Source organism: Esox lucius, chromosome 12 (genome assembly GCF_011004845.1).
Source record: "Esox lucius isolate fEsoLuc1 chromosome 12, fEsoLuc1.pri, whole genome shotgun sequence".
Classification (NCBI taxonomy): domain Eukaryota; kingdom Metazoa; phylum Chordata; class Actinopteri; order Esociformes; family Esocidae; genus Esox; species Esox lucius.
The window spans coordinates 25,845,218-25,858,149 of NC_047580.1; the positions used below are offsets into that span (position 1 = coordinate 25,845,218).

The 12,932-nt window shown below is 42.0% G+C and overlaps 1 protein-coding gene across 2 annotated transcripts; it reads left to right on the forward strand.

Moving 5' to 3' along the window:
• Positions 1-436: 436 nt before the first annotated feature.
• On the forward strand, positions 437-12,305 carry pou6f1 (POU class 6 homeobox 1). Of its 2 annotated transcripts, none has more exons than XM_010890550.3 (11): positions 437-759; positions 1,728-1,818; positions 3,564-3,753; positions 3,894-4,066; positions 4,157-4,409; positions 4,540-4,751; positions 4,939-5,058; positions 6,121-6,354; positions 6,483-6,615; positions 10,089-10,257; positions 10,540-12,305. In XM_010890550.3, exons 2-11 carry the CDS (start codon positions 1,768-1,770, stop codon positions 10,886-10,888), a joined length of 1,884 nt encoding a protein of 627 aa, XP_010888852.2. In that variant the 5' UTR covers positions 437-759; positions 1,728-1,767; the 3' UTR covers positions 10,889-12,305. The 2 variants fall into 2 exon arrangements, with proteins under 2 accessions (XP_010888852.2, XP_019906955.2); XM_020051396.2 differs by lacking the exon at positions 437-759 and adding an exon at positions 3,283-3,362 and having other exon boundaries at positions 1,735-1,818.
• The last annotated feature ends 627 nt before the right edge of the window (positions 12,306-12,932 follow it).

Consider the following 12,932-nt stretch of genomic DNA (forward strand, 5'->3'; position numbering starts at 1 on the left):
ACTAAGGATGATTCATAACAAAAACCGAGAAAGGTGGTGTACAGCATAATACATCATACATTTCAATAGTGCATGTGACATGTTAACACATGTTGGAAATATGTAATGAAAACACACAAACCCGTGGCATAGCGTTTAACAAACAATTTATGCTCATGGATGTGGGGGTGTGCTCCATCTGTTTAATGAGGCAATTTCTCCTGGACAGTATTTCTAGACAGGGGACCCCTTTTGACTCAAAGAGGGAAACGTTTGATCCAGTCTTTAATCTACTACTTTCTATGTATTTCCGTCAAATATATTTTAAAGATAAGCAATGAATCGCTCTTTTCCCATTTCAATGTTTTATGATTTTGTAGACGCACTGTCTCTTTAAGGCAGCCATGGCTCCCCTCAAGTCGAGGCCGACATTTTTCAATGCAAGATTTTCCTTGCATAAATTATGTTCATGACGTAGTGCTAAAGGCCAAATTTGTTGAAATTTTGGTGGTCTTCACAGCAGAAGTCGTTTTTTGACGGTATCTTGGGGAATATGTATGCTATCTGAATTGTAGTACCAAAGGGACCGTCATAAAATATTAAGAAAGAAAGGATCTTCACGTTGTCAATCCTCCTTATCAATGCAAATGCCTCTTTTGTGTGCAGCCATAGCGCCTGTCTAGAGCTGTGAGATGAATTTTTAATTATGTGTGACTAAAACAAACTGTGGCAAAGATTTTTAAAAGGAAAAAAACACAGAAAATAAGACACATATTTACGGTAAGTTGTTAAGTTCGCATGCTTTCAGTATAAGATTCCCTTTCGCTATATTGCGCGACGAAATGGCGAAAGGAAATGAGTTTTTGGTTAATATGCAATGCTGTTAGGTTAATTAGCATAATTTATATATTTATGATAAAGAGAGGGAAATACATAAAATGCAGTCCCCAGGCATGGAATTGCGTGTGGTTTTTGTGACCGCATATTTTATGGGTAACATCGTGTCCTCATAAGTACGCGGCGACTTTTGTTGGGTCTAGATTGGGGGTGGGGTACAGATCAACACCTGCGGAAGTTTTGACAGATCTGGCATTTCTGTGTTGGGGTGTGCTGCGCGTGACTGATATTTTTGATGTTAAGTCAAAATAAATGTATATCAGATATTCGTTTGTCAGCTGTTGTAAAAGGCTACTCTTTTGGGGGAACGTAGGAGGGCCTATCTAGGTCGCTTATGATCAAGAAGCTTCCTATTCTGGTGCATTACATGTTTAATTTGAGATGAAAACATTCCCTTTATAAAAAAAAAATATTCATAGTCCCACGTATCATTGTGTGTTTATAACTTACTTCACTGTATAGCGGGGACAAATGTTCAGAAACTGGTTAAATCATAAAAAGTTGACTAATAGTAACATTTTTCCTGTCCCCATTTTGTTTAGGCATGAATGTTAAATTATTAAGTGTAGGTTGAAGTTAAGGTTAGGATTAATAAAAGGAAGATATTTTAAGGGCAATCAACTTTGGTGTCCCCACTTAGATAGCTAAGTAAACATGACCCCTGTTGTCCTCAATACACAAGTATGCTGTCTTGTTTAAATGTCCAAGTTGTGACTTACTTCTTCTGAGGCCAGTTTTGTGGCATCATATGATTTGTTGATGTAGAGTATCAGTACAGCACATAGGTGGACATCACATAGGCTTTAGCCTATTAGGTAATGGTAGTTTTAATGTAATCCGTCCTTACCTAGAATGTGAAGACTGACTGCTTGGTGGTGAAAGCACTAAACCATGGACCCTAAGGATATCCCTACTGACGCGCCCCTAACTGTCAATGAACAGGTACCTCTAACTGCTCTGCCAACAACACCTTATATTACATCTGTTGCACATCCCAGCCTTAGATTCCTAAAACCTCTTTTGCCTCTGCTTCATAATTTTCTGTCATAAGCTGCTGCTGCCTCGGTCATTATGTACAGATGTGGTCAAATGTAGACACCCTTATCATTTTTAAAATAAAAAAAAAAAAGGTCCAGTATGTGGACACCCTTTTATGGTTTTTCATTCATTTTCCTGCATTGTTAATTTTAAATTAAATATAAATTACATGGACGAAAACAAGGAGCTGGTACTTGATGGCACAGTCTTTGTCCAAGCTAACTTCCAAAATGGTTCTCATAGCTGTCAGTGGGCCTGTTGTACCTTTCACATTGGTTGACTTTTCAGGTATAAACTGGTCAAATTCTTCAGTGTTTGAGGGGTGCCTTCTATCAACCTTAGGTTTTAGATGTGATTCAGGTCTGGACTGTTTACTGCCAAGAACAGTCCACTATGAAAGCATTCAATAAAACACCTTCCCTACAATAAAATATTTAATAAAAGTGATAATGATGTGGGTCGCTTTGCTGGTTCTGGTACTGTGGACCTTTAATGTGTGCAACACATGAAATGGGCATATTAATAAGTGTTTTAGAGTCCAATGTTCACTCCAGTGTCCAAACACTGCCTCCATTGAAGTTTGTGGGCCTTCCAACAGGGCAACGACCAAAAACACATAAGAAAACACCCAGGAACCCAGCAGTTTTGTGGCTCACACACCACAAACATGCAAGAGTTTCAGCAGTGTGCAGCTAAAAAGTTGTTCAGTTTGCCTGAGGAAAAGGTGCCGTCCACTCATTGTCTACCGTATGCATTAGTCTGCCGTGACATTGTCCAAAGGCTGTTCATCCAAGTACTAACTCTAGGGTGTAGATCATTTTCTCCATGTCATACATTTTTATTCTCTGAATATTAATTGCAAACTTGAATTTACAAAAATACAATTTGTTCTGTAATGCTGAAAATTTTATAGAAATAACCAAATATTTATTTAAGATTTCGGTAAAAAAATGAATGGGTAAGCCTTTGAGAAAGATGTAAGAGTTTCTTTATATTTTTCTGCATCTGTATTTATAAATTATGACCACCACACAGTCATTTCGAGGTTTATATAGTATTCTTCTAACATGCCACCAGTGAATACACCTTCAGTAAAAAGTCTGAGGTTTGCTGTATGCTCCGATATGCCTACTGATTAATTGTGTATGTCCACTCCAGCTGTCTTTTACACTGACAATCAGCAAACAAAAGCAATGCATTTTTTGAATGACACAGGGAGCTTTCAGAAAGCATTGCTTTGAACTTCTTGTTGACTGATGTCCATTGTCGTTTCATTGTACTCATGTTTTTTTGTTTTTTTCATTTGTGTGCTTTTATTTTGGTCCATTGTGTCCTAACGTGTGTGCTTGGCCTCTCTGTTCTCCTTAGCTATTCACTGTCTGACCGCAGAAGTATTTTTTCAGCCATTAGGTTCCTGCACTTTGAAATACCCTTCCAAAGACAACCAGGTATGCTTTCAGTCTTTCCTGCATTGCACTGTTTCTCTGTCTGCGCCTTGCCATCCAGCTCAGGTTGCATGACTCGGTCTCCTGATCATAAAGCCTCCCAGGAGTACAGATCTAGGATCAGGTCCCTTCTGTCCGTATCATCGTAGTCATTGGGATCATCTGAGGCTCTGGTCTTGTGCTGTGATCCCCACTGCTGTGCAGGTGATAGTGATGTCTGGACACGAAACGATCCGAGTCCTGGAAGTGGAGGTAGATCAAGCCTCCCTTCCGTCCTCAGAGCCAGATGTAAGGACTGGTTTGGCTGGTGAAGATGGGGGTAGTCAGGCCACAGAGCAACCTGAGGCAGGAACACAGGGCAGCCCGATAGCACCACAAAACACTGGGGGAGTAGGTGAGCCATTTGTTGGGTACCAATACAGTTAGTGAGACAGATTATACTGAATTCTGCTACATTGTAAATAATCTTCCTTTTAAAATAAAAAATCCAAACGTGTAGTTCAATATTTGCTTATGGTCTCCCTGTTTTGTTAGTGCTAGGAGACCAGATGGTGTCTGTGGAGTCTGCTGTCCAGACACTGGCCCAGACCGCAGTCCCCATCAGCGTGTCTCTGTCACAGCCACAGGCCACCATGCCCATCACTGTACAGAGCTTGCAGGGCCTGCACGGTTTGCAGGGCCTGCACGGTTTGCAGGGCTGTCAACAGGTGAGCGCAATACAACTACTGAGAAACAGAAGTTGTGGTTCTGCTGTTGCTCCGTCTCACCCCTCTTCAATTCCCTTCCAACCCTTGCAGGTTCTGACCCAGGATGGCTTGGCCACTCTGGTGACCGGGATGATGGCCCAGACAGGCTCACTGGGCCAGCCGCTGCTCATTCCCCTGAGCATGCCAGGGTCCATGGGGGGCCAAGGAGGCCTCGCCGTCCTCACTTTCCCCACCAGCAATGTTGCCACACTCCCCGGCCTTTCAGCTGCCAGCCAGGCCGGGGGCCTCCTCAAACTACCCTTTGCTGGCTTGCAAAGTTTGCAAGGCCTACAAGGACTGCAAAGTAAGACACGGCGTGGATACGCAGTTCTCATCATGCAAGAGGTTCATTCGTATGGAATCGAGAGTCAACGCTGTTTTGGCTGCTACATTGGGCCAGTGAAGCTTCATCGGTCTGTGCTCTTCTTTCACAGCAGCCACTGTGCTGAATTCTGTCCAGCCTCAGCAGGCTGTCTTTCAGCCTCAGACAGCCTCGCTCCAGCAGGTCCAGGCAGCCATGCAGCAGGCTCAACAGAGCTCCCAGGTTACCGCGGCCCAGCTGGCTCAGGCCTTGCCAGCCGTCTCTCAACCCAGCGTGTCTGTGGCAACGCTCCAGTCTGCAGGCCTCTCCATCAACCCAGCCATTGTGAGAATGTATTGTTTCGTTTGTGACCTGTGTAATTGTATTGTATTGCTGTGTTTTTTCTGCTGTTTTTTTTTATGTGTATATTACGTCACAACCACACTTCTGAATTATGGTGTACTTTGCAGTCAAAATGTCGACGTTATCGATAGTTGATCAGTATGTTTCTGGATACCTCCGTTCCTCTCAGATCAGTGCTGCGTCGCTTGGGGCTCAGACTCAGTTCATCAGCTCCCTCACCTCCACCCCCATCATCACCAGTGCCATGTCTGGAATTACCAGCCAGATAATCACCAATGCCCAGGGACAGGTGGGTGTGACAGTACTGAAATGGCCACCCAGCGAACGTGTCCTCTGTTCGTCATGGATCAACTATTCTATCAAACTATTTCTATCAGAGCTGTCAAAGTTAAAGCTTACATATTTTAACTGACATTCATGTTTTTGACTCTGTAAAACACGTTTCAATTCCTTTACCTGCATGTTACCGGCTGTATTATCTATGGTATGTATGGTACTGGATCCTGCAGACCCTTTTACGTGCGGCACACAACACATTTGGGCAGTGTGCGCCGGGTCTCTGTTGACAGTTGCTGTGGCTCTGTCTGTTTTGATGCTGGTGCTTGAACATCCATTGACATCCACACAGCTCTGAGCAACGTTAATGAAGCAATTTAAGTGAACGTTGTTGCAATCATATTCTTGCAGTCATACTGTAGAATGTAACTGTTGCATTCATATTTGACTCTGATAGTAAACGATGAAATGACTACCTAACGTCACAGGCATCGCTGTTGACCTCTGTTTCATCTCCACGCTGCCTCTAATTTAACATGCCTCCTAAATCTACCTGGCACAGTCCTTCATCAACTATTTGCTTTACCATTTTTTCCTCATCAACTTTGCTTGAAGCACTGAGTTTTGTAAGGAAAGCGCTATAAATGTTTAATATTGTAATAATCCATTTTTTCAAAATATTATTCTTATAGTTTGGAAAACTTTCTATTTTTTTTTAATATTGTTCTAATTCTAGACATTAAGGGACATAGCATACAAAATGTTGTATTTTCATGTAAATAGTTTTTTGTGTAAAATGTTTTGTTTTAAAGTGGTAGAATTAATCTGATAACTAGCCCTTACTCACATCTTAAGTGGTTACTTAAATGGTTACTTATAGTTTAAATGGCTTGGACCGTCGGGCTAAATTGATGGGAAGACTAGCAGGTTGTCAGTGTATAAACAAAGTGGCTGGATTCCAACTGTGACCGGATTCCATTTGGAAGTACACATCCCATTGCCAGCCTGCATCATGTGGCCTGTAAAGGAGTCTACTAACACAAACAAATTTGATGTGGTTTTCTAAATGCACCAGGTGATTGGAACCATCCCCCTGATGCTGAATCCTGCCTCACTGACAGGAGGGGCTGCTACTCAAGCTCTGAACCTCCAAGGCCTGCAGGTCCAGGCTGTCCAGCCACAGCTTATTCTGAACTCCCAGGGCCAGATCATTGCCACCATAGGGAATGGAACAGCCCCAGTCCCCACTTCCACAGCTGTAATGCCCAAACCTAATGTTCCCGTGACATCATCGAAGCCCAACACCCAGGTACCCACCTCCATCAGTTTGGTTCTGTGGCAGGATTTCTAAAACATTTGGCAACGTCTATAATTTGTTATGGGTTGAATTACCTTTTTGACAAGGAATCCAATGCAGATGTTGAAATGTCCCCTCAGGCTCAGGTAACCACTGTTACGCAGTCGCCTGTTGTCATCGCCCCACAGCCGTCTGCAATGAAGGCAGTCACTCCCATCTCATCAGCCCCTGTCCCATGTGGGGAGACACCCACTGTGGGTCAGCTCGTCAGCAGTATGTGGTTAAATGTTTTCATTTTCTATTAATCTTATAGCCTAGGCCATCTTTATGTAGAGCAACACTTCTTTTTTTCAGATCCTCAGAGAGTTCTTTACCATGAGGTGCCATTTTGAACTTCCAGTGACCAGTAAGAGGGAGTGTGAGAGCGATGACACCAAATTTAACACACCTGCTCCCCATTCACACCTGAGACCTTGTAACACTAACGAGTCACATGACACCGGGGAGGGAAAATGGCTAATTGGGCCCAATTTGGACATTTTCACTTGACAGCGGTTTAGACATTAATGGCTGTGTGTTGAGGGGATTTTGAGGGGACAGCAAATGTACACTGTTATACAAGTTGTACACTCATTGTAGCAAAGTAATTTCTTCAGTGTTGTCACATGAAAAGATATACTCCAATATTAACAGAAATGTGAGGGGTGTACTCACTTTTGTGAGATACTGTATATACAGTGGGGAAAACAAGTATTTGATAACCTGCAAAATCGGCAATGTTTCCTACTTACAAAGCATTTAGAGGTCTGTAATTTTTATCATAGGTACTCTTCAACTGTGAGTAACAGAATCTAAAAAAATAAGTATTTACATCAGAAAAGCAGAACTTAATATTTGGTACAGAAACCTTTGTTTGCAATTACAGAGATCATACGTTTCCTGTAGTTCTTGACCAGGTTTCACACACTGCAGCAGGGATTTTGGCCCACTTCTCCAGATCCTTCAGGTTTCGGGGCTGTCGCTGGGCAATACAGACTTTCAGCTCCCTCCAAAGATTTTCTAGTGGGTTCAGGTCTGGAGACTGGCTAGGCCACTCCAGGACCTTGAGATGCTTCTTATGGAGCCACTCCTTAGTTGCCCTGGCTGTGTGTTTCGGGTCGTTGTTATGCTGGAAGCCCCAGCCACGACCCATCTTCAATGCCCTTACTGAGGTAAGGAGGTTGTTGGCCAAGATCTCGCAATACATGGCCCCATCCATCCTCCCCTCAATACGGTGCAGTCGTCCTGTCCCCTTTGCAGAAAAGCATCCCCAAAGAATTATGTTTCCACCTCCATGCTTCACGGTTGGGATGGTGTTCTTGGGGTTGTACTCAACCTTCTTCCTCCTCCAAACACGGCAAGTGGAGTTTAGACCAAATTTTTTGTCTATTCAGACCACATGGCCTTCTCCCATTCCTCATCTGGATCATCCAGATGGTCATTGGCAAACTTCAGATGGGACTGGACATCTTGAACTTCTTCCATTTTCTAATAATTGCGCCAACAGTTGTTGCCTTCTCACCAAGCTGCTTGCCTATTGTCCTGTAGCCCATCCCAGCCTTGTGCAGGTCTACAATTTTATCCCTGATAGCTCTCTGGTCTTGGCCATTGTGGAGAGGTTGGAGTCTGTTTGATTGTGTGGACAGGTGTCTTTTATACAGGTAACGAGTTCAAACAGGTGCAGTTAATACAGGTAATGAGTGGAGAACAGGAGGGCATCTTAAAGAAAAACTAACAGGTCTGTGAGAGATGGAATTCTTACTGGTTTGTAGGTGATCAAATACTTATGTCATGCAATAAAATGCAAATGAATTATTTAAAAATCATACAATGTGATTTTCTGGATTTTTGTTTTAGATTCCATCTTTCACAGTTGAAGTGTACCTATGATAAAAAATGACAGACCTCTACATGCTTTGTAAGTAGCAAAACCTGCAAAATCGGCAGGGTATCAAATACTTGTTCTCCCCACTGTATATATATATTAGGGCTGTCAAAACACGTTAATGCATGCGATTAACTACAAATGCTAAACGCCATTTTTGTTTGTTGCCGTTAACACATTTTTTTTTTTTAGTGCTTGACTTGAGCGGGAGCTGTCACTTACTCATTTGCTACAGCATGAGGGTAACTTTATTTGGCACTGGTCCAGAGTGCTTCACATGAGCTTTTCCCATTATTACAATGTATAGTAGCCCATGCATTCATATTGTGAATCGTGATTACTTGCTACTTGTCTGTCGATCCTGCCGTTAAAAGGAGCACTTGTGCTTTCAATGACGGCATGCCGTTTATGTCTGAACGGGGTGTAACAGCAAGTTAGTACTCATCGTTAGAACAGTCTGCACTATTCCAAGTGGGAAATTGGAATATCTGCAAGAACAGCTGTGCCTCTCCTCTGACCATTTTCTGAAACTGATCCCTAGCTGCTGTGTGTACACAAGTCCACTTGTTTACATTGCTTTTAGCATGGTAAGTTATTTTGTGTTGTTGCTAGCCTAATCTAGACATTCATTTCATCACCAGTAGCATTTTCACTAAAACTTTATAATCGCGAAACTAACAACTTCTATGCTGAGCACGAATAAATTACATATCTGATCCTGATTAATGTTTGTGGATCAACATCTCTGGCTACCTTGCCTAACTTATGCCTTTGCCTATTTAAGGAATCTATAATGACACATGTTTTTGACTGTGGTCAAACACCTATCAAAAAAGCTACAGTAGGCCCTGAACTGAACCCCATTCTAACCCCATTTTAGCCTAATTATCAAAGTACACTATCTGGGAAAAGCATATGTGTGATTCAGTGTTGGATAACATGCCTGCAGCTATCCAGACAGAGTGGCTGATTGGTGTTTTATACAGAATCCTAACATAATTGTAGTTGTACTTGGTGCCTTGATCAAGAGCACAATGGTAGAAGATGGTAGAACTATTGGATCATATACCAGCAATTTTCTATTTAGATTTACATGGGATACCACTAGTTTCTTTCAGTCACTGTGATTATTTGAGGGGAGACATTTAAAGATCCCGGATACAGGCGGCTGAAATGAGCTTTCTCCGCAGGGTGGCTGGGCGATCCCTTAGAGATAGGGTGAGAAGCTCGGTCACCCAGGAGGAGCTCAGAGTAGAGCCGCTGCTCCTCCACATCGAGAGGGGTCAGCTGAGGTGGCTTGGGCATCTGTTTCGGATGCCTCCTGGACGCCTTCCCGGGAAGGTGTTCTGGGCCCGTCCCACCAGGAGGAGACCCCAGGGAAGACCTAGGACACGCTGGAGGGACTATGTCTCCCGGCTGGCCTGGGAATGCCTCGGTGTCCCCCCGGAAGAGCTAGAGGAAGTGTCTGGGGTGAGGGAAGTCTGGGCATCTCTGCTTAGACTGCTGCCCCCGCGACCCGGCTCCGGATAAGCGGAAGAAGATGGATGGACATTTAAAGGCTATGTTCTAATGGACCAACTTGGGACATATCCTGCACTTGTTTAATTGAAAATCAAGCATTGTCAATTTTTTACAATCAAATAATGTGTCTTTAACACAATGCACTGCATTTCACTTTAACACATTCTAAATATGTGATTCATCGCAATGAACTACAGACGTTAAATGCAATTAATCACGATTCATTATTTGAATTGTTTGATAGCACTTGTTCATATGATCATGTGGTGTTTATATCTGGTCTGTCGCTCCCCGACTGTAGAGCCACAGCAAGGAGGCACGGATGATGAGGGCATCAATCTGGAGGAGATTCGAGAGTTTGCCAAGAACTTTAAGATCCGCCGGCTGTCCCTGGGGCTGACACAGACACAAGTGGGACAGGCCCTCACGGCTACGGAGGGCCCAGCTTACAGCCAGTCTGCCATTTGCAGGTGAACCCCTTTGTCCTACTGGGGGGGTTGGCAGCACAATAGATATACTTCTGAAGTCCCTTCTGTGAAATATGATAGTGTATGTTTCTGTGGCCATTGTATGTCAAGGCCTAAGTATTGATATTACTAGGAACAGCGGCTCAGGCAAAAATCTAGTTAGTTAAATAGAGTTGTGATGGGGTTCAGGTATTGTTTTAAAGGAAAGATGTTGTGATACATTTAGTTGATCAGTGGCGACTGAGTATTCTTTAATAAGAATTGCTTCACTGTTGCCACTTGCAGGTTTGAGAAACTGGACATTACACCCAAGAGTGCTCAGAAGCTGAAACCCGTTTTGGAGCGATGGTTGGCAGAAGCTGAGCTGTGGAACCAGAAGGGTCAGCAGAATCTGATGGAATTTGTAGGTGGCGAGCCATCCAAGAAACGCAAGCGCCGCACCAGTTTCACCCCACAGGCCATTGAAGTGCTCAACACCTACTTTGAGAAGAATGCCTTGCCCACAGGCCAAGAGATAACGGAAATTGCAAAGGAGCTAAATTATGACCGTGAGGTTGTCCGCGTATGGTTCTGCAACAGGCGCCAGACACTGAAAAACACCAGCAAAATTAATTTGTTTCAGGTTCAGATGTAAGCCTGTGAAGTAACTTCTTGACTTATGGGGACGTTGGGAGAATAGGATGATCACTAAAGAAGATTTTTTTTTTTATGACAGTAACACAGTAAACCCTCATTCATTTGAAATTATATGGACTTTATCAAGAAAAGACACTGAATGACACTTGACCTGAGTCCTAATATATTGACTTGGAATAATCATTTATCTTGTGTGAGAGTGCGCGTGTGAGAGTGCGCGTGTGAGAGTGCGCGTGTGAGAGTGTAAGGGACTTGGTGAAAGAAAAACATTGCATGTGAAACGTAAATGGTCACAGAATCTTATCATTTGGACAAGCTCTTGTTTCCTTTATTGATGTACCGAGCCATTTGTAAAACAATGGCTGGAATTTGATACATAGTTTTATACACTTACAAAAATATTGTTTTGTAAGTGCTGTCTATAAATGTTTTGGCAATTGCCTCTGATGATATTTGGTTGACTTGCATTACATAGTTAGAGTTGTGCAGCATCAGATTACTCAGTTCTGATGTTAAGATGGTGCCACCAAAATAGGTTGGGAACTGTCAGTTTGTATGATTCTATGTTGGTGTGTTGTGTGAATGTTGTAGTACTTTGAGAAAGTATTCTGAGTCAGAAAAGCCAATGCCCTATTGAATACCATGGTGAAGGTTTTCATTAGTTTAACTCTAAAAGCCACTTATACACATCTATTGTTTTAAATAGTTAAGGGATGACAGTCCTGTGTTTGTGAGAAGATGATACAGTCAAGAGTTTTAAACACTGCCTGTCTCAAGTGAGACAGGTCTGGGTAATATTTAAGATGTACTGTATAGAGAGAATACTTGCATAACAAAAATAATCAATGAGTTAATCAAATTGATTGAATAAATCAACTCGACTATGTGAATTAATTAACACATGTATAGTAGTTTTGGATTTTCATAAAAAAATGTTTTCTCCACTGAAAATAACGATAATTTAGGGACAAACTAAATTGAAGGATTTAATGGTTTCCCAACTCTGTTCTATAACCTTGTAATCTTTTGCACTTTAAGGATAGGTCATCTTGTATGAGATAACTTATTAAAAGCCTTAATTGCAGATGAGTGGAGAAACGTGCAGTTGAAGGCAGCTTTATAAACAGGCAAAATCTAAATGAAGTATATTACGCTTGGAAATCTAGAATGTTTATTGACTCTAGAATATCTTAGATTTTTATAATTTTTTCTGTCTGGTCTGTCAAACATAATTTAATATGTAGCACATACTAGCTGGTGACCCTGCAAATTTAAGTGGTTGATATGTACATGTTTGGTTTGACATACAGACCGTTTTTAAATGGTCAAAATGTTTGTGCATCAATTTTGCAATGTTATCTTTACTTTAGGCATTGTGGTACATGACTGATGAGAATAAACAGCAATACTTGGTCTTTTGTGGTCTTATTGTTATTTCCTGAATTCATATCTGCTTTTCCCTGGAGCCGGCATTAGACATGTTTGCTTTGAATTGTGGGTGTTATTTGGACCACTACTTGAGCCAAAACGGGTTGCCAAAAATAGTTTAGTATATCATGTGTGCTCATATGAACGCCATATCTTTAAAACCACACTTTCAAACTTGTAATTTCATAGGATTATAGGATTATCCTAATAGATAATGCACAAGAAAACAAACATCCCACATCCAACCCAAAATCGGAGGTACAGTTTTATTGATTTATCAGAAAGCATCATTACACCTTCAGGCCTTGACTAATAGCATCTTTGTATCCAAGTGTACTCGCAAGTGTACCAAGAAAATGACAGTGATGATCAGAGTAGGCTAACTCGCTAGAGTACACAAATTATTTAGGCACTCTATGAAGGGTCAGAATAAATTTGACACAAATGTTTTTTTTTATTAAATATAACACGTCCCGACCTCGCATTGGACACGTGGTTACAGTTTGTATTGAACTGTGGGTGATACCAACTCTGCAAGTGAGCAACGTTGTTTACTTGTCCCCTCAAGCTAAATAAAAGGCTGAGGGCATAGCTTGTGTAAACGGAAGGTATTT